This window comes from Zootermopsis nevadensis, unplaced genomic scaffold (assembly GCF_977971745.1).
Source record: "Zootermopsis nevadensis isolate Lab colony 2312 unplaced genomic scaffold, Znev_1.0 Znev_ptg000020l, whole genome shotgun sequence".
NCBI lineage: Eukaryota > Metazoa > Arthropoda > Insecta > Blattodea > Termopsidae > Zootermopsis > Zootermopsis nevadensis.
Window position 1 is genome coordinate 12,397,028 of NW_028259152.1, and position 22,956 is coordinate 12,419,983.

General features: G+C 35.7%; 2 protein-coding genes across 12 annotated transcripts in view; one reads left to right on the plus strand and one right to left on the minus strand.

Moving 5' to 3' along the window:
* The window catches only part of LOC110840185 (uncharacterized), a 227,208-nt gene that overhangs the window by 61,388 nt on the left and 142,864 nt on the right, over positions 1–22,956 (minus strand). For 4 of the 5 annotated variants that reach the window (XM_087351780.1, XM_087351779.1, XM_087351777.1 and 1 more), the window contains exons 7-8: positions 16,532–16,618; positions 6,496–10,905 (exon numbers count right to left, since the gene is read on the minus strand). In XM_087351780.1, coding sequence (XP_087207906.1) covers positions 6,496–10,905; positions 16,532–16,618 — 4,497 coding nt within the window. The remainder of the gene's footprint in view (positions 1–6,495; positions 10,906–16,531; positions 16,619–22,956) is intronic. The other variant, XM_087351778.1, reaches the window with a different exon arrangement.
* LOC147873310 (uncharacterized) overlaps positions 5,328–22,956 on the plus strand; it is a 42,707-nt gene continuing 25,078 nt past the window's right edge. For 4 of the 7 annotated variants that reach the window (XR_015535926.1, XR_015535923.1, XR_015535924.1 and 1 more), the window contains exons 1-2: positions 16,614–17,210; positions 20,023–21,885. Coding sequence is in view for 1 of the 7 variants with exons in the window: in XM_087351786.1 (XP_087207912.1) it covers positions 5,505–5,581; positions 16,981–17,209 (306 nt within the window). In the remaining 6 variants the exon portion in view is untranslated. Of the gene's footprint in view, positions 5,649–16,613; positions 17,211–20,022; positions 21,886–22,956 lie in introns of those variants that run through there. The other 3 variants (XR_015535922.1, XR_015535921.1, XM_087351786.1) reach the window with 3 other exon arrangements.

Here is a 22,956-nt window from a genome sequence, read left to right on the forward strand (position 1 = left end):
GCAGTAATAAGTTAGAAACAAATGCATTCTACTAGTTCAGTTTTATTAACTGTTTTTTTAACACATAATCTTGTATAAAGACACAACATACACAAATTCTTTTCCACTCAGATTAGTACACGTCTGATACTTTTTTCAGACTGTCTAACACACTGCCATGCTCTGAATAGCTCTGCCTTTCGTCCCACAAACTGGGCCATTGGTAATGCATTACAAAAGAACAAAATAAACTCTGAGATAAACTTACTAGTTCAGACAAGTTGTTGAAAATGTTCCCCTTGTGATCATAAACATGCATTGCAGCATGAGAACATGTTTTGATGGACATATTGCAGCTCTGATCAGAAAATCCAGGATATTTCTTCCCAAATATTTTGTAAAGTTCACACAATGTTTGAGGATTACTTTTATACATTTTATCTTTCAAACTACCCCACATATAAAAATTAAATGGCAGGAGGTCTGAAGAATGAGCTGCCACAAGCCTTTGCTTACAACTCTAGCACCAAGCACATCATTTATTGCAGCTATGAAGTTATTGGCTGTGTACACTATTGTTGAATCCTCTCTTCCTCTGTTAATTCTGGGAAAACCTGTTCAATGTCAATTAATATAATATGCCTTTCTTGGTTAAGTGTATTAATAAGAAAACAGTGCCAATTATTCAGCTTTCACTAATTCCACATAAACACCAACTTTCAGAAAATGAAGTGGCACTTCACAAAGAATTCTAGGGTTTTTCAAGGATCAGTATTGGTTATTATGCATGTTCATACATCAATTTAAATGAAATCAGATTTCATCAAAAAAAGAATAATTGTGAGTCAAGTGTACCTTCATTCACTGATCGGATAAACCAGTTACAAAAATATATCCTTGTAGATTAGTCTCTTGGCAGTGAATGCACATGTTATTTTTTACAGAAAAAGTTTCAGTAATTTTGTAATTTCTTGCTGATAAGACTGAAATGTTGGCTCGCTGAGCTAGTTCTTCCAGTGATTTTATTAGTTAATGCTCCAATCTTACACCAGCATCATCAATATAAGATTTGAGGTTTTCACAGTGGTGAGTATGAAGATTTCTGTCTTCTGGGTTGTTGCGCTTTGTAGACTAGTCGATGTTAACCAACGTTTCAGAGGTCATACTCTCTGATGACGGAGGCAGTATGACCTCTAAAACGTTGGTTAACATCGACCAGTCTACACAGCGCAACAACCCAGAAGACAGAAATCTTCAGTATCATCAAGTTTTTCTTCAGTCAATATATGATGCACTCTTTTCATTTTCTTAACAAGTACTGAACCCAGAGTTTTAAATTTATTAATAAAACAATGAATGGCAGATCTTGCAGAAATATCAACACCAGGGATTTTTTTAATTATCTGTTACTGTGTACCATCTTGAGCACTAACCTACACTCAGCCTAGACATTTGAGTCACTGATAAAAGAGTAGCCACTGGCCCACATCCTAAAAGGTATGTTGTCGTCAGCAGCATTGCATTATGTGGTCCAAATACAAAATGAGAACCATGTATTAAGCAAGATTTGATTAGTAGTAAAGTTGTATTCTGTACTGTCCACTGAGGACTATACAACCACATTCTTAATTGAATTTTAGTCTGGGCTAAAATACAAATTTATTACTGGAGTAGGACTATTTTACATGCATAACTGAATACAGAGGTTAATAGCATGTAAGGTTTGATGTTGTCACAGCAGTGAAGATATTGATTTTAGCATCATGTGTAGACTTGTATGTAATTACCAACATTTCATAGAAACATAGTGCCTCCATCTTCAGGGTATAATCATCTACAAGAATACATAATGCCACAAAATAAAAGACCAAAATCAATAGCTTAAAAATAGTTCTGTTATCTCTGAAATGCAATGAATTCATAAACAGCTGCGTTAAGCACTTTTTTGTCTAAATATATAATTCCACTAAACAAAATCCAATTCTGGCTTTAATGGACAATAAAGATTTCACTGTAGCTGATAACTTAAAAGCATTACAAAATACCCACTAGTTCAAAGGAGTGTTTTAATGAAAGTTATAAACACTAATAAAATCTTGTATCATATATATCTTTATAATGCTATTTTTAGGAACTTCTGAACTAAGCTAATAAAATTTAACTATCAAAATAAACATAAATTATGAAAATCAGTCACTATGCAATTCCAAAATTTGTTTATAACAAATCAAACAGACTATAACATTAAATAAATAACACAGCACCAGTTCTTTTCAGAATGACTTGGAACATATTTGGTAGCCTCTGATACCTGATTGTGAATGTATGTAAAATACTAAGTGTGAAATAAATCATTCAATTCTGGAAGCAACATACTTGTGGATTTAAAACATAAATCTCATTTAAGGATAATAAAAGGTAGTTACATTCGGCTCTGAAACCAAAACTAAGGCCCTCAATGTATGTATAAATTTCAAGGAATTATATTTAGTGTTTTTAAAGCTATGAATTTGTTTATCTATCACCATCAAACACAAAGTTATGCACTCTTTGCACAGAGTACACAAAATGAATGCATATAGGACTGATCATGACTGACTATCTTTCGTTTGCATGTTACAGTTTGAGAACTACTGGATAGATTTTGATGAAATATGTAACAAATATTATAACAACGGAGGCCACTATAAACTTTCACCTATTCATTTTCTGTGGCAGGGAATAACTCATAAATACATAAACTTGTCGAGTGAAAGTGACACTAACTAACTAGCTGGCACCAAATTGACCAAAGCCCTGTCCCTGTCCTGGGCCAACAAAATCGAATCACCTTCAAATCCTATCTTCTATAGATCCAGCTTGATGTTACCCTCCCATCTATGTCTACATCTCCCCAGCAGTCTCTTCCCTTCTATCTTCCTGACCAATGCCCTGTGCACACTTCTCACCCCATCCACACACGCCGCATGCCCCGCCATCTCCTTCTTCATGACTTAATCACCCTGAAAATATTGGGGGAGGAGTACAGATTTTTAAGCTCATCATTATGCAGTTTTCTCCATGCCCCATCCTCTTCTGTTCTGGGACCAAATATCCTCATCAACACCCCAATCTCAAACACCTGCAATCTGTGTTCCTCCCTCTGAGTGACAGACCATGTTTCGCACCCATACAAAACAACAGGCAAAATTTTAATCTTTAGGTTCTTTGTAATCAGATGAAAAGACAAAATATTTTAAACTGAAAAGTAGCAAGCATTTCCGGAATTTATTCTCCTCCTAATTTCCTGCTGAATATAATTTTGATTTTTTATTGCTGAAAGGCAAAATTATTGAGCTTGAAACAAATAGTGAGCATAAAAATATCAGACATCTGTACAGAAGCATTGATTTTAAGAAAGGATATTAACCTCAGACTAATTTGGTAAAGGATAATAATGGCAATTTACTTGCAGATCCAATCAAAACTCTTAAATGTTCATGGTACTGATGATGTTTGAGAGATTAAAATACATACGGCTGAACTGTTAGTGCCAGAACCTAGTTTAGATGAAGTAGAACTAGCCATTGGGAAGTTGAAAAGTTACAAATCTCCGGGTATTGATCATATTCCAGCAGAATTATTTAAAGCAGGTGGAAAAAAGTTGCATAAGCTTATTCAGTTAATTTGGGATAAGGAAGAGATGCCACAACAATGGATGGAATCCATAATTATTACTATTCATAAGAAGGCGGGATAAGACTATCAAACATTATTCTGGTGAGATTAACTTCATATGTGATTGAAATTATTAGGGATCATCAGTGTGGGTTCAGACATAACAGATCAACAACTGATCAGATCTTCTGCATTTGTCAAATACTAGAGAAGCGTTTATCAACCTATGGTATGCGTACCACTGGTGGTACACGAGGCAGTGTTGAATGGTACATGAATTAAGTAAGAAAATCAAAAGGTAATATTAACATAAATAAATTTTCCTGAATGCATTTAGTGGTTAGTGGTACATTTAATGTGTTAAATTAGAATTAGTGGTACGCCAGAGAAAAAGGGTGAGAACCCCTGTACTAGAGAAAAAATTGGTGTATAGTAGGACCGTACATCAAGTGTTTATAGATTTCAAAAAAGTGAGAAATGTTATACAACATTCTCATTGAATTTGGTATACCAAAGAAGCTAATAAAAATGTGCTTAAATGAAACCTGTAGCAAAATTCGTATAGGTAAATATTTATCTGATTCATTTTCCATCAAGAACAGTCTGAAACAAGGAGATGCTTTGTCTCCATTGCTCTTTAACTTTTTGTTAGAATACACCATTTGCAAAGTCCGAGATAGGCAGGAGGATTTGCAATTAAATGGGACACATCAGCTATTGCCATATGTTAATTTATTGAGTGACGATACAAAAACAGTATAGCCCATTCCATCATAAATAGCTGTGATCCCCTCTTAACATTCATATGCTCACGCGAGTCTGAGGGTGTACGGTATTTATATAATATTTCAGGCAGCAAAGAGAGCAGCAAATGACCTCGAACTTGACTTTGACATCAGTTCAGTTAGACGGCGAAGACAGTTGTCCTTCTTAACGCTAACGTCAGATCAATTCAATGGCACTATTAAGAAGGCTGAGCAAACTTTGTTGCTCAAACAACATACAGATAAAAACATGCATGGAACCTTCTTTGATAACGCCAAAAAAAAAGGCTTGTCCAAAGATGTGACGTTCGCCTTTCTAAGGTCGGCTGGACTGAAGTCTGAAACCGAGGGTTTCATCTTAGCATGTCAAGATAGTGTTGTAAACACACTTGTGTACCACCGAATGGTGAAGGGTGTGTGTGGGGGGGGGGGGGGGGGGGGTTTGCGGATACTGTCTGCATGGCATGTCGAATGCAACCAGACGCTGATGCATCTTTTGTCGGCATGTAAACACTATGCCTGCATTCATCGACATAACGCTGCTTTACGTGTACTCTATTATTACCCGAGACACTTTTATGGCATTAGTAAGACTCCCGTTTTGCCGTACGCCCCTGGGGACATTGAGTCCGTTGTTGAGAATGATAAATTTAAAATTCATTGAACTATTCGTTATCCACTACCTGGCAGTCAACAGCTACCAAGCCTGATATCGTTCTAATCGATGTCTCTGAACGCACTATGCATACCATTGAGTTTTCGGCCCCGGCTGAAACAAACATAGTTGTGAAGGAGACTGAAAAACGGACCAAGTATCAAGAACTTGTGTGTTTGAACTAAGACAGCTGTATCTTGGATTTACTGTCAAATTAGTAGTAGTCGTAATCGGAGTTCTTGGAGAAGTCGAGCCGTCACTGCTGTCTAACATTAAGTTTTTCCCGGCATGCTTGTGTAGCGCTGAAGCATTACTCAGCCGCATGCAAAAGGCCGTGCTTCTTGGGTCGCTCCGACTACTGCGTGCGCACGATCTCAACACACTGTAGCCGCCCATCTCGTGGTTCGAGCCTTTGCTACAGTTTCACCTGTTCTGCAAGCAGTCGAGTTATGATGGCCAGCAGGCCGAAGTTTTTGGCTGTTTGTGGACCAACCAAACAATTGATTCACAACAACACAAAAAAACTGTGAGCAATAAAAGAATTCCCACTCAACCAGGATTGGATTATACTATCTTCTGCAGCATGCGAGCCCGTGAGCTGAACTGCATTTCATTATACCCACTATGATGTCACCAACACATTTGTAATGATACATTTGAAAGTGGTTCATCTAATTAAGATAAGAAATATTCCGATTTATAAATATCGTTCTCTAAAGTTACAATGTTAAGAAATATCTTACCATATTGGTATATTTTATAATTTCTATGTGTTGAACAGTTTATAATCTACAATCATAAAGTCAAGACCCTATTTGAAACCATGTTTTTCTCTCAACTCTCTTCACATCATGATTATGTGGTTGGGAAGCCTGCCTCATATTTTGGAGGACCTGAGTTCAAATCTTGGACCAGAGACCAGCTATTCTATCTGATTTTTTCTGTAGTTTTCCTCAGCCCTTCCAGACAAATGTCAGGATAGTACTTTAGATTATGTCATGCTTTTTTTAACACCCTTTCCAATTTATTATTCACCAATCATCCTCTCAGCTCTCTCTGAGTTGCTGACAACATTGTAAAAACAAATTCTCAGCAGTCAGTTTCTGATAGAGCAGACACACTAAAATTAACAAGTAAAATTATGTATAGGTTTCTTTATTGACAGCAACAGAAGAAATTATGTAAACTGAATTGAAATGCACTCCACTGTTTTGTAAATAATCCAAATAATCTACACTATAGTGAGCAACTATGGGCATTCACAACACCAAGGTGCAAAGAATGCATGTGGTAACAGTAGGGATTGTACCTTTCCAATCCTGTAACATATATCAATTATGTATTTTGTGCCATAATGAATGAGACATCTTCATGTCTATGTCTTTATAAAACAAATCTCTACCCTGTAACTGCTTTATAACTCACTACTTGCTACTGTACCTTTGTGATGGAGCAGTCATGGTGCTTCCCTGTGGTTTCTTGTTCAGTCTGTTGACATCTTGTAGTGGTCTTTCAAATGATTCACTCTTGTCACTGTCTGCGTACACTTTAGTTGAAGTCATGTCGACTCTGGTCTTGGTTGGACGTCTAAGCCGTCGTGGTGTTACTGGTGATTGGCTGCGTGTGCGTGAGGGAGACTTTATCCCAGTACTTAATGTGGTGTCTGTGTCATTGGAAGGCAATGCAGTGGTAATGACATTTGCAATAGTACTCTGAAGGGACATTGTCTGGGGTCTATGGATTCTGTGCCTTACAGGTAAACTAGGATGGTCGTTGGAAGGTCTGTGCCTTATGGTGTACGTTTCAGGTATTGTATGATAAGTGCTGGATGTAGTATACTTAGTAACATTATTTATGATGGTAGGAGGTCTAGAAATTTTCTTTACTGGGCGCCAGTACCTTGATTTTAGACTAGTGGTACTGGGGACTGTGGTTGTAGCAATGTTTGGATGTGGAAGGACTAACTCTGTAAATGAATCCTGATTAGCACTCAGAGAACTGGGCTCAAAGTCTACATTTTCATTTACAGTATCATACTGTGGCTTAAACATCGTGTTTGCTATGTCATATATTGACTCTAAGAGCTCATTTGTTGGTCTTGTGCTCATCTGAATGCCAGAGTATGTTACAGGTGTACTTGTGCTGTGTGGGTCTGGTATGTTAGTGAGTTTAACAGTTGTGTACTCTGCAAGAGTGGGAGTGGTATAGTCCAATTCTGAATTTAACCTGCTTCCAGAAATTTTATCTGTTACTTTATGTTTTGGCTGTGTGGGAACTGTAAGTTCAAAATAGGAAACTTCTTTCTGATATGGAGTTGTGCCTTGCCAGCTGTTATAAGTTTCCCAACCATTGTTCTGTGTTGTGCTGCTTGTGGAAAGGTACTCAGTTGTTTCTGTTGTTGAAGTGTAGAAATCAGTGATGACTGGTTTATGTCTTTGTTTTATCCTTCCATTCTTTACATCTCTCAGTGGCTTAGTGGTGTCATCTTCTACTGCTACCTGAGTGTGTGAATGGTCCATTTGCTTTTGTTTAGTATCACGTTGTGTTAAGCTGGAAACTTGTCTGACTGGTGTAAATTCTGTGGATGACATGTCAGCTTCTTGATACTGGTATTTGTTTCCCCTGGAAGCAGTTGCAGTGAAGGGATGTGACAGAGTGTCACTATAATAGGTGTGAGTTCCAGTGTTGTCCTTAGATTTATGAGTCCCCATGGTTTGATCCACATAGACACGCAAAGAATCACGTTGCCTGTTTCTTACAGCCCCTCGTCGTGGAGGCTTTGAACCTGGTGAAGGATTTGTAACAACCTGTAAAACTGAATGCAATGGATTTGCATTGTCTTCCGCCATTGGGAATGGAGTTGTTTCACTCGAATCATATGGCCCATGATTTCTGGCATTACCCTTGGAATTTATGTAGCCACTGTGAGGCTGAATATATGACTCTGAAGTGCTGATTATGTGGGGGACATTTTCTGTTGCCTGAGTTACATCAGAGACGTCATCCTGTACAGAGTATCTGTAATATGCACCTGTTGGTGACTGGATATCTCCTGATCCTTCAGCATCATTTGCCTGTTGCTGTTGAGTCTGAATGTGGCCAGGACTGGCATAAAAGTTGCCATCTTCTCCAGGATAAAATGGTACTGTCAGTGGATTAGGGTTCGTGTGATGATTGAGTGTTGCCATTCCAGGGTGTTCGGTATGTGTTATGTTTACATAATCCTTTTGGTAAATACTGTCCTGCACTATTTTTATGCCAGGATTTGTTGGTCTCTGTTTGTGAGTATGGCTTTGATTCTTAGCTTCTTCACTATGGGCCCCTATGTCATCATTATTAACATGTTTGACACTGTGTGGTGGGTAGTATTCTTTTATGTATTCAGTTTTGTGCTCCTGACTTGGTCTGTTGCTGGAAGACTTGATATGTGCAGTTTCTATAGGTCTTGGATGTTGTTCTATTATTGGCTTTCCTGTGGTTGTGGCTGAAACCACATTTTGTTGTGTGATGTATGTATTATTGTCACCATCAGTTTCATAATAAGTTACTTCTGTAGGTTCTTTATTTTTTATCTCCTGCTGCTGACTAGCTTGGCTTGGATTTCCTCGTAGTGTATCCAGATATGCATCAAAATCAAAGTCAAAGCTTGCAAATGGATTCTCAATGTCTTTGTACTTATTGAACTCCTCATAGAACTCTGGTGGTGGATATGGAAATCTGTCTTCAGTCGTTGTTTCTGCATCAGGGGTAGTTATTGTTTGGTCACTGTCACTTTCAAATGTTTCTGTGTTATACGACTCAGATTGATTTGATAATGGAAACTCTTCTCTCTGAGGCAGTTTTTGGCTATCATGGCTACCATCATAGGTTTTTTCTGATTGCTGTTGTCTGTCAGGCTGTCTAATTTGATTCTGAGGCAATTTTTTATTAATGTGCTCTGTCCTGTAACGTGGCTGTTTTCTACCATCCTTGGACTTTGCTTCAACTTGAGTATGTGCTCTGATATGATGAGAAGAATCAGAACTTGTATCTGATTCCACTGCTGGATCTGTTTTTTCCAGTCTAGGGTGTTCATTTTTTGGAACCACTTCATCATCATAATATGACTTTTCATCATAATCCATTGGTTTCCTGTCATTGTAGACATCATCCTTGTAGTCATTAGCCTCTGATTTATCATTGCTGGCTTGCACTGGGAACCTCATACTCTCATATTCATCATATGGGGTGGAAGTTGTATCACTGTAGAGTACCACATCATGAGTCCCAACAGCATGCAACTGATTTCCATTACTTTTTGCAGGAAAATGATTTTGAGTGTTGGGTGGTGGATAGAGAGCAGGTGCACTGTTGTTAGGTCTCTGTGTATGTCTTTGTAGTTTTTCTGTGAGGTTCTTGTTAGGGAAACTTGGCTGCTGCCTTGACCTGTGGCTTGTGGGAGGAGTAGTTGGGGGTCTCAAGTAGTCATCACTTGCATACTGACTGTTAAAGCTTGGGACATCTGTAGAAGGCAGACTTGTATATAAATTGGAGACTTCACTGCCATTATCATTATAAACAACATCCACAGACCTTCCACTATCACCATATGGACTTGTGTTTGGCCTGAAAGGACCATCTGTCTGTGACTGCTGCTGTCTTGAACCTTGATTTCCAAAGTTGTATGATTGTGCATAGTCTGAAAATGGATCTTGTTTGTGCTTGTTATAGGCTGGGGAAAGTGTTTCTATGGGTTGAGGCACTGGTGACCAATCATCTTGCTGCTGCTGTTCTCTAAGAAGCTTCTGCCATGTTTCTTGTATTTGTTGCTGCTTTCTGTCATACTGTGGTGCTTTTGTCTGCTGTAGTGGTGGAGGAAGTGGTACACGATGCTGCCTAGTTTCACGCTGTTCATGTTTATGTCCTTTATCAGATGATAATGTATTATGTGGAAGTCCTAACAAGTTCTGTCCAGCTGGAAGGGTTCGGATTGTTGTAACATAATTTTGAAATGAAGGTTGCTGGATTGAATTTGAAGTCTCTGTGGTAGATGGTGCATATTGGACTGCAGGCACAGCTGTGTTAGGATGCTCAGTAAAAAAATGTGGGTAATTGTGTGGTGTTTTCTGATAGTGGTAATTAATTCCAGAGATAGAAGGGTCCCTGGGTACTACCTGGTTTTGACTATGTATGTCCTGATGATATGTGGAGCCCAGAAATGTAGCAGGATTTGATGGGTTAGGAAAAATATCTGAGTTCTGCTGGAAATTAATAAATGAGGTAGGGCCAGACTGTTGTACAGAATATGTGGGATTTAGGTACTGAACATTCTGGTTGAGGTTTGGAAGAAGAGAACTGGCATTGTTTTGCTGCTGAACTTTTATGTTAGGTGCAGCTAGAGGTTGAGTTTGCTCTTGTAAGTCTCTGCTGAGAGGAAATATTGATGCCTGATTTGGCTGTAGTTTTATAGTTGGTGGATTTGAATATTGCCTCAGATTATGGACAGAAGCAGCAGAGTTGGTTGTCTGAGGTGGCCTTGGTTTAAAATTATTATTAAGCTGCATGAATTGTATGTTAGGTGGTGGTCTTTGTCCTGAAGTGAGATAATTCTCTGGACTTCGGAAGTGTCTGTTGTCGGGGTTTGGGATGTTGTTATTAGGGATCAGCCTGTGACTATTATCGGATTGTGGAGGAAGAACAGGATTGGATAGCCTGGGAGCTGAAGGCAGGACTGGAACTGTAGCTTGAGGCCCAAAAGTTTCATAACTATTGTAGCTGGCTCCATTGCTGAGCACTGGCACAGTTAGCGATAATATATTCAGCTCTGGTTGGGCTAATTGCAACACAGGACCACCTTGGCCTGGGAACCTACTGGCAATTAACCAGAAATGAGAGAAAATAAAACTCTATCAGTTCCCTCTTCTTAATAATTTAATGTTATTTCATATGATAATTTGATTTAAAAGCAATTATAGAAGTATAATTTTATAGTCAAATATTATGAATGTTGGACAGTCAGATGTCTTCAGAAATCATAACAGACTATAAATAATTAAAAGTGTCCATAGCTGAGGTCTGTATGGCAAAAGAATATTTAGTAAACTGTATTAAACTAGAATTGATATTTTTATGACTGTCAAAGCTCTGTTACTGATTAACATTTCATCTTATTCATGAAACTACTACAAAAAAACATATATAGCTTAATTTTAATACTATCAATTAATAACAAAAAGAATTAACAAAGATGTATGTAATGAGATGAGGTATTATTGCCGTGGGGAGAGAAACAAGTTTGTGTCAATTATAGATGCAGTGAAGAATGAATTATTTAGATTAATGCTATGAGTTTAATAGAGCATATGGTTACTAAATAACCTCCATTACTGAATTTGAAATTTATTATAGGCTCTTTCACTTTTAATCAGTTGCTATATTTATTCAGATCCATTCTCATACTGAGAGTAATGATTTTATGCGTGATATTTTATTTTACAGCTGTGGGTTCAGCTAATACTGTAATTAAATAAAAGTGTGGTAGCACACTTCCAATGGCCAACACCTTGTTTTCTTTGGTTGTTAAAAGTTTGTAGTTTTTCCTTATTGGTATTAAGTAGGATTTAATATTTACAATTGTGCTAGTTTACTTTTATATTAGAATGAATTCATTAGACACGATGGATGTGAGTGTTGTTATTTATATAAATGTGTGTGTATCTTTTATAAGATATGAGACAGTACTTTATATGTTACACTTACATTTTGGTAGTACTTTATTTCTTGAATATTGTTTTCAAAAATATTTCATTGAATTACTCAATAATTTTGCTTATAATTAGTTCTGTGTGATGTGTGATGCACTGATTTCATGTCCTTAAGGCTGACTTTCAATGAAACAGTAACAAAATGTATGTAATTAATAACTGTGATGTACTAGTAAATGTGGAGCAAATATATAGTGAGTGTTTGCCAGACTGTGTACTCCAACAGGAAATTAAGTATATGCCTGACAATGTAAATTGTTATTTTATATAAAATTATAATTATGGCTGTGTAAGACTAAACATTGTGGCAGAGCAATGAAAAGATTGTTACCAGGGGGCTGAGTGGTTCTATTTTTAAGTAAGTATGAACTGGACAATTTTGTGAGAGAAAGTCAGTAATTGAAAGAGACATAAAAGTAGCCATAAATTACTCTTAATACATTTTCAATTTAAAAGAAATTTCATTAGATTTTATCATACTTTGTTGTACGTATGGTAATGTAAGCAGTAAATTTGTGTGTTGAGAAATCAAAGCTTGAATTTCTGCCAAAATCTAGAATATTATCTGTTTTATTTTATTTATTTTCTTTTTGGATTTACATTACTTTCTACAAACTATGCATGAAATGGCTGCCATAATGTATTAATATCATCATAGGCCAGACTGGATTTGTTATGGGTTGCTTCTGGATTGAGAGAATCATGCAAAATAGACTGCACTACATAGGTTAAAAAGTAGTGTCATACAATTATTAATTGAAATACATTTAATTTTTAGTTACCAAATGACTGTTGCAAACTAAAAAAGGAAACTGTTTCCTGCATAATGTTAAATAATTAAATAACATGTTGATCATTTTAAAATATTGAATACTGTGACATAAACTGAGAAATGTTTAAAACCTATCCTTCATTGATTTATGCATATTAAAAGCTTAAAATGTCTTTTTTGTGGTTTAATGGTACTCCATACCCTGAAATACAGAACAGATCAGAAGAATGCTGTTAGTCAGCTGCAGTTGTCATCTAATTGCTGCCTAGAGCTTGCTAATGATGCATTTTATCTGATCAGTTTTGCTGTGTTCCAATATATGGAGTACCACTGCATCATGACAGCAAGACTTTTAACATTTTGTTTTTTTAAAATATTAGCTGAGCATAAATAACTAACATAGCTAATGTGAACACTCTGCCCCTGAATGTAGGTATTGTGTTTTGAATAACATACCCAATAATATTTCACACAAATTATTCTCCAAAACTCTGTGAAACATTTACTGCATTAAAGCTGTTTATCATGATTAAGTGTTAATATATAATGTACTTATTCTACTATCCAATGTGAAAATTAAAGAAACGAAAAGCAGATCAACTTTAATGTTGTGTACAAATCAGTTGGTGAATTAAATTTTACTTTTTTAAAAAACTATTTATAATATAAACACATGCAGAGTTTTTAAATAGTTCATAAATAATATATGTATTCATTAACAGTCTCTTGTAAAAGGTTATTTAGCAATCCATTGTAGGAATTTCACAATAGTTGTGGCTAACATGTCTATAGAATAGAGTTTACTAAATTTCTGGATATTTGTTAGGATGCAGCCAGTCAATTTTCAGGCCAGGCAATACACTGTTAGATTTCCATGTTATTAATTTATGGTGATCTGAGTTAGTTTTTCAAGCATACATGTGAGATGGGTGTAATTAGTAAAGGGGGTTGTTTTGTGCAAGATCCCAAAACATCTTCAACTATTAATATGCAGTTCACTACAGAATATGTTGCAAACTTTGACAGTCAAGAGAAATGTTTCTACAGATATAAACAAGAAGTTCAAATATATGTTTTTAACAGAGTAAGTGAGTAAAGTAAACACAGAGGAAGAAAGTATTTACAATAGCCAAAGCTTCTAAATAAACAAATAAAAGTAATCAGTTATCTCATCTCATTGAGAGCACAAAGTACAGCTATACTTGTGTGTAAGCATTATGGAATGAATGCAATGTATAGGGTCATGGATAGATGCTCCATGCATTCTCAGCTTTGGTACTAGGTGGAGACAAATGATCAGTGATTCTATACAGGTTTTGTAACAATGATTAATTACACCAGAATTAGGTTGGACATTGTCCACTGTCCCAGGTATACTTCATATACATGCCATTTAAGGTACTGGTTGTTCCGTCCTTATGTGACTGATTGTCATTATGTTTACGTATGATTTCACATGAGCCGTCACAGGGATCGTGGGTTCGAATCCCACTCAAGGTGTAGATGTTTGTCCACGTCTTTCTGTGTTGTATTGTCCTGTGTACAGGTAGAGGCCTTGAGATGGGCCGATCACTCATCCAAGGAGTCCTACCAATTGTCTGTAGATCAAAGCCAACGAAAAGTTGGGACCCGCAGATGCTCAGGCACTGAAGAATGGGTCATATAAAATAAGTGATAAATAATAATGATTTCACATTTTACAATACTGGCAGTTGTGAGGATGAAACCCAGAACTCTTTAAATGCCAACCACTATAAAACAAGGGGAACTTGTTCATAATGTCACCAGGGGTCGGCTCTGACCCAATGGTACTGAAAAAAAGTATTAAAAGGATTATAGGTTTGATACTGACCACTGCCATTTTTAAAATAAAAATCAATACAATATTTATCATTATTATGACAGCCAAAACACTTGAAAATAGGAGCAGAGTCAATTCCTGAAGTGTCATGTATATCAAATATACTTCGAATAATGGAAATATCCAACATATGTGTTGAAACTGTCAGTACCTTAGTACAGCCACCTTCAGGTCATAATGGAAATTGAATTAGAATCAGGATGCACTCTGGAGTCAGTCTGTGCATGGTGGCAATAAAAAATAAAATCCTTCAATTTGTTACCACTTTCTTCACTAACTGTGTTATTTCAGAGTCATACTGGAAACATCACATCATTTCAATTATCTTGCTTTTTGCCTACTGTGAATATTTTTTGTTTATCTACATATTTATTTCACTCCTCACCTTCCTAGTATTTCATCATAAAGGTATAGATATGATTTGAAAATAAATAAATAGATATGCTTAGTCCAGCATCATATACATAGGGTAAGGGACAGTTCTTGATGAAGAACATAAAAATATTCTGGTATCATCATGATGAAACTTTCTACTTAATTGCTGACTTACTTATTTTCAACTCGACATACACATCAAGCGGGTGACAAAGAAACCTCCAGCTATCACCGCCAAATGACCAAAAAAAGGGAAGATGTATGCTTTCAAAGGGGAAAGTATTTTCCATGCATTATAAATAAGATCTATCACTTAGCACTTTACACAATACAGAAATGATCACAATTAATAATATTGTGAAGAAGCCAAAATCTGTTCTGGACTGCAATAAAATAACAAAAGGAATTTATAGAACTTGATATACTACACAATTACAGAATTATTCTGAAAATAAAAGAAGGGGCAAAAGAACATTTATTTTTTAAATGAAAAATGTATTGATGATACAATAGTCAAGTCAGATTGTAAATAAAGAGGGCTTCATTTGGGCTGAAATAAAAGAAAGATGGTCTTGGGTATATGTAACATAGAAGATAAACTTCAAGCTCATCTGGCAGGGCTTGGCAGAATTCTAAAATATTGCTCTTGCAAGCCTCTACCAGAACTTGATTCATGGACTGTCAGCCATTAATCTATAAAATAATCAATTGCCCTCATAATAGAGTGAAATAAATTCATCTTGTGTTTTTAAACAAAGAACCCACTGCATACTCACTAATTACACTACAATATTACTAGTACCTAGTAAGGTACTGAAGCTCCTGCAAACAAATGCACTTGTCTTCATGCACTGCAGGAAGTCAGCTAACAGACATATCAGAAAATCCAAAGGCCTTCTGTGAATTCCTTGGGAATTTTTGAAGCCTAAGTCCTTACAATTGCTGATACATTGATAAAGAATACCCTGCTGCACAGTACTGACATGTTAGAGAGTATAGTATAAGAAATTCAAGAATAAATATTTTAATAAACATGACTCTTACGCTGGACATTATCCCTCATTTTGGATTTTCCCAAACATGATTTGGGAACTGATCTGTTTCCACCCTCAGATTCCTAGTCAGTTGGGCCCCTTTGAACAAGCTAGTCTTGATCACTGGACCTGAAGACAAAAACAGATCCAATGTCCAAAATAACAGTCATGTTTACTGTAAGTCATCATTGTAAAAAACCTTTAGATTGATCATAAATCTGTTTCCATTACCAAAGCAGAGTTTGTTGGGAGAATGAGGTTAAAATATTATTATAATATTTCTCCTTTAATACATAAAGAATACTTTCTAAGATTCATTTGTCAATAAAATCTGGACCATAGTATGCTTCATGAATGTGAACTCCTAATCATAGGCCTCTCCAATATTGTGGGGTTCTGGGGCCTATCAGTATGTCAATTGGTCAGCTTTCAAAGCTTGGCCATTTTACCTCCATTAAAAGAACCCTCAGTACCCACTAAATTGGAGGTTAGGTGGGCCCCAGAGCCAGTCAGGAAATACAGAAATATGTGGGATATCCAAATGTTTATATTTTAATAAGTAGAGTTTCTCTAGCTTTGGGATTCAGGAAAGTTAGGTTTGAAGATAGAATACAACAGGCTGACTATGAGAATATCTAGGAAAGTTGAAAATGAAGAGTCATGAATGTCTGGGCTATGAACAGTGGTTTACCTGTATCTTACTTGCCGCTTCTCTCTTCTGCCATGATGTGTCTCATTGGTCAGGAGGAAGTTGTTGTCCAGAGTCACCTCGTCAAAACTAAGCAGCAGTTGGTTCAGAAAATTACCAATAAACCATAAGAATCAAGGTTAAAGGAAGTGACCTTTGAATACACTGGGTATTTTCCCATTACATATTTACATATTTTGACATGGGCACACATCAGCATAGCAAGGAGAGTAGTATTCAGACTTTCATACAAAACCTTCATGTTCTTCACAATTTGTATGAAAAAGAAATTAGTTTCATTTGTAAGGAACTGTCCATGTATTTGAATTGATTTACCTTTACAACCTGCATGAAAGGATCTACAGCATATAATTAGTGTAATTTCACATCTTTTGTAACATTTCATGTAAATAAGTAAAAAAAATAAAGCTATCCTGTTATGTGTCATTTAGGCACTCAGGAGGTAAGAAGGTACAGCACCTGCTGATTCTCAACTTCGGCACTAGATTAGGTGAGTGGTCAACATCACTACCCAGCCCTGCTTTACCCCAGTACCCATTGGACAGGAGGCTGGAGGGCTCCAGAGCTGGTCTGGTTGCAGAGACAAGAAGAAAATCTTCTGCCCCTGTCAGGGATCAAACCATGACCATCCAGCCCACAGTCAGCCACTATACTGATTGAGGTACCCAGCTATTAACCTTTCATGTTCTCAGTAAAATTATGCTTGTATGTCAATGAATCTTCCATCTAGAATTAATTTTAATGCTGTTACAAAAGGGATTTGTAAAAGTTAGTGGGTAATACAATAAAACCAATTCTGTTAATAATAATAATTTTCCTGCACACTTCCAAGTTTCCACATTCTAATTGATTTATAAGACTGCATTTTAAACATAACTTTCTAATACTTAAATATATATTTCAGTTCAGCCATGGCTCTGAATAACTGTTTACTCAACTATTAATAATTATAATTCAGTTATTTGTATATAATCTGCACTGAACACTGATACAATACTGTGTTAATCTTGTTAATCTACTTAATACCTTAAAAGTAAGCATTAATTGAATTCTGAAGTTCTCAGAATTTATAGTTACTTACTGAACGGAGGTTCTGTCAGTGCATTTGTATAGTTAAGGAAGTTACTGTTTCAGTTCTTTGTATGCAAATTGAAATTATCCTAGTTATATCAAACTGTTCAAAAGAAAAGTGTGGCAGATATTGATATTTCCACACTTCTTAGATGAATACACATTTTTGTGTGCATACTCATATGTACTGATTTTACAGCTTATTCGGAGAGAAATACAACAATATTAAGCATTATATCTACCTGTACTTGGGTTTCTTGAAATGCAAAAAATTAAATTTAAAATTAAAATTTGTATATGACAGGCTGTAGATATTATGCTACTAATTAAAATATATTCACCAGCCACACTGATTTGTATCTGCTTTAAATAAAATTTTAATAATATTTTAATTCTCATAAGGTCTTTGTCAAAAAACTGAACCAGTACTTTGTGGGAATTTTTTTAATTGTGGAGCTTTATTTATTTTTAGTTTATTTAAAAATCCTTTTTAGTAGCTCAGAGTATAAAGCATAAAATGAGTGGATTAAGTGAATAATAAATTAGAAGGGACATAGAAGGAAGCAGTCATGGTCTAATTTAAGGTACTATCCTGGTATTCTCCAGGAGAGACTGAGGAAAAAAATAAAAAAAACCTAGTCATGATAGCTGGTCTCTGGACTGAAACTTGAGCCCAGGACATTCCAAATATGAAGCAGGCGTCATAATCAGTTTAAAATGACATTTGATCACTGTAGAGATGTACTGGAACTGTTTACTCATTCACCTGCCATAGGACTGTGATTTCCAGTTCCATTTCTTAACTCTCACCAATATGAACACAGAATTTCTAATTCAAGCAAATGCTCTCTGTGGGTTATAGAGAAGAGGGTTTTAAACATACCACACATTTACGAGTGACAATCAACTTTAACCTTAATCATCAATGATAGACTACACAACTATCATTGACAGTGAAACACATCAACCTTATGAGAAATTGACACAAAAGCTACAATACAATTTCTGAACAGCATTTTCCCATTATATCCCTAGTATAGAACACAACTTTTCATAAATGTATCAAATCACAAATTTTTGTGCAATTAAAGTTAAAAACCACTAGTATAAGCAATCATTAATGTATAACAAACCTCTGTTTGCCTTCCCTCTAAATGATAATACTAGATTAATATTGTTGGAACTATTAATATGTTTCAAGAAACACCATGTTGCTGATGTATACAACACAATATGAACATAAATTCTTTAATCTCAAGCACATATGGCTCTTAGAGTAAAATCTTGAACTTTGTTACTAAATACTACACTGTAGTGATGCTTTTCTTCAGTCTATTTCAGGCATAAATATCATAATATCTTAAAATAGACAGACAACCCACATAAAGTGGAAATGTCTTAGGAAGATGAAGGCCTTAAAATAGACCATGGCTGCTTCCTTGCACTATACATTTAGAACAGTAATATTTATTATAACTGAACACAAAAAATAAATTAAAGGTAAATGACCCTGAGAACAAGACAGGACAGTACAAAAATAATTATATTGCATTTCTTGGTGAACCAAGATGGATATAAAATTAATTGTTTTTTGGTTGTATGGAAGAAGCTATAGTTGTGAATGGTAATGTGAGAAAATTTGGAATAAAAGTAACAGGATTTTATAGGATAATTATATTTAGAGTATCATTATCTGTTGTGAGAATTCTTTGCAAAATATATGTACAACATTGTCCCAACACCAATACAGAGACAATACAAAAAGATGCCCAATGAACTTTTAACTATATACACTACTCTTGTTGATGTTCACCTTCATATTATGCTTTGCTATTATTAATAAAATAATTTTACTTATAGCAGTCTAACTGTAGCCAAAATAGTCAAAAACTTTGTAACATCTCTCAAGTCTCCCTTGTGCTGAATGTTATTAATAGATTGAAGTAGCACACATACAGTGGATGGGTGAACTATAGCATGGGCGCATATGGAAAATGATATGTTCAGAGTGGAGCAGCATTTATTCATTTTGATTTTCATAGTACTTTGGCAGACCTGGGAGAAGGATAAACTAAGTGCAATGTAGTATTTAGATGCCATTTTAGTAAACGTGGATCATTAGTCAGCTGTGCACTATGCATTTGCTGTAGAGATGTTTTTAAAAAAATAATGACTCTGTGATAGAAACACAATGCATATTCAGATACAATTTTAACACTGAGAGAAATGGAAACGTTTATGATCACAACACCATCAGAAAGTGGGTTGAAAAGCTTTGAACCACAGCTTCTGTGACAAACAATAAACCTGAAGGCAGTGTCAGAACTGTGTGGACACTGAAACATATTGAAAGGGTACTAGCTGCTATTGGTTGCATATGGTGAAAGAGTTCTTGTTTTCAGAGTTATGACATCGTGACATGAATTTTGCTACTGTTTGGTTCAACAAGATGAAGAAGTAGCACATACTGCTAGGCAGTTGATGAACACTTGAAGGGCTGTGTTTGACAACTGAATAATCTCCCGCTATGGCAACATTTCTTGGCCAGCTCATTTACCTGATCTGTCAGCTTGTGATTTATTTTTATAGGGCTACTTTAAAAGCAAAGTGCTTCATACACATCTGGCAGTCTAAAGTAATCTCAAACAGAGAATTTCTGAAGAAAGTAATGCCATACCATTGGCCATGTTACTGCACATAATGGAAAGTGTTGTGAATCAGTGCATCAATCTTGATGGCATCTGATAGCTGTTATTTTTTTGAAGTAACTTTGTTATAATGTTCCTCAATAATGGCAAACACTTTTCTTTCAATTCACATTACTCTGAATAAACTGTAGTTGATTAGTGTATCTTTGAAAATGGTGAATGGTCACTGTCCCATTCTGTATAAGTTATTGGTTCAGAAGAGAAAGAACACTTTACACATTCTTATAAATGGTGATAATAAAAGAACCCCAAACAAGAGTGGAAAGATGTTCTTCAATAAAGCACATATAAATTTGTGCATTGCTGTTTTGTATATTTTATATGTTGCTCTAAAGCTAATCACTATCACAATCAAAGCAGTGAGACATTATTTTCCTTGTACTTTGATAAACAACAATTTTCCATAAAAGTTGCAGCCGTAAATGAGATCTATGTCACATTCCAACTTCTTTTCGACAATTTTTTAGAGTAATTCATGTTGTTTTATATCAGTTCAATATGAACTAGGAACTACAGAGATCAATATGAATAAAAAAATTCCGTTTCTAACCAATTTATCTCTACAGTTCACTATACCAAATTTAATCAAAATCCATTTAGAGAGGGACTGGTGGACAACTTCTAGGTATATACTTATAGCTCATGCACTTTGTGCAAAGACTGCATAAAATTGTGCAAGCTATAATTATTCATATTCATAATATGAGCTTTTCTTATAAGCTGAGCTTTATATAACATTGATTGTTTCTACTACACTAAATTATAGAAATGTTTTTTGATATGCTAAATCACTCTCGTTATCTTTTACAATAAACAAGTGGTTACTGTTTTTATGGATGGTTCATTTATGTATTCTAATTTAAAACAAATATCCTGAGATGAATGCAGTACCACTTGCTATGATTTTTATTGTCAGTAATAGTGACATTCTTAATAGGGTATCCAATATCTAGCCAATTTCTTTGGGAAATATCTGAAAACAATACAGAAATATTACATAATCTAGTGGTGCTATTTATATAAGAGCTTGGAAAATTTAGTTTCTAGTAGGTATGGAAGATATTCTGGGTAAGAAATATATTCATTCAGTTTGATTTTAAAAACTTTCTTTCATTGAGTCTGTAGCAACACTATGTTGTGTAGCATTTCAGCTCATTTTGGTTATGTTCTATTACAATGCTTTTGCACAAAGTATATGTGTAATCGACGAAGTAAAATGCACATGGCTAGCAGGCAGTTATCATGAATTACCCGATACTTTATTTACAGTTAGAATAAAGTTACTTTCTGCAAGGGAAGGAAAATAGTAGCTTGTAGGTTATGTCTACCTGACCAGGCACGTTTCGTTTTACGTTCCATAGATGCTAGGTTTCATAAGAAATGCAACTTCGCATTTTCCATAGATAGAACACGGCCGCTTAAAATGTTTCAAATAGTCTTCATTTGACATAAGTAAGAGGGCAAGTCAGTCCATTCTCGACATCCATACTGGTGGATGTAGGACACCACTACTGTGTTCGTGATGACTGAGCATAATTTGTTGGATGTTGTTACAAGGTAAGCCTTGAAACATCGGCATATACCTAGAAATTACTAAAACGGGATTTCCGAAAGTGATTTAGGTTATTCGTAGAATCTAAAAAATGTTCGCCTCCTTTCATGGGGAGAAGGCACTTTGAAAACCTTTACAATTAAGAAAGTCGGCACAGTTATAGGCCAGAGCACTGTATGCCCATACATAATCTTTATAGGGCGTAAACCTCCAGACATATTAAACAACTTTTTATGTATCTTCTTTTGTAAATATTAAAGCACAGTTTGATAGTTAATAAATGTGTGTTTGATGCAACTGTGCCCTATACTATCAGCGATAAGGACCGAAAAAGTGAGCGTAGGATTTGGACAACAAACTACGGCGATCCCGTAAAGCAATTATGCTTAAGGAAATGATTCCTTGCAATGACTTAGGGTACAGTTTCACTGCCCTTCCAATTACCTAGACTCTACCCCAGATCATTACAGTTTTAAGTTCATATCAGAGTATATTTTGTTATGCAGAACAATAGATCTATACATGCAATAAATAAACATAAAGGGCAAATTTGATTTGTGGGTGATATTTATAAATTTACCATCAGCAGAGTTGCTATGTTCTGCAGATTTAACATATTTTTAATCACCATCGTGCATCATGCTTTATAGTGACATGAACACACTGAACAGTTTTGGTGTAGAGATACAACACCTGATTTTGTCCTAAAGGTATGGGCTTTAAATCTTGGTTGTGCAAAACATCTTAACAGATTTTTAGTTTCCTTTAATGTGTCCATATATGTCATTTCCTTACTGGCTGAACACTCTTCATATCTTCCTGCTTACTGTTGTGTTTGCTAAATATGGATTACAGAGGGCACACATACAACTGTGTCCTGATTTTGGCTCTAGTATCATAGGATAAATGGAAAGATAGACAGCCTTATTCTCTATCATAGATTTGTCTGCGCCTACCAAGCACTCTATTCCCTTGTGGTTTAAACATTATTGTATGCAAAAAGGGGATCTAAACCTCTGGGCTAAGAGGGTGCAGGCTGAATTTTAGCTGTGGGACTTAAAAGGTTTAGCAGCATG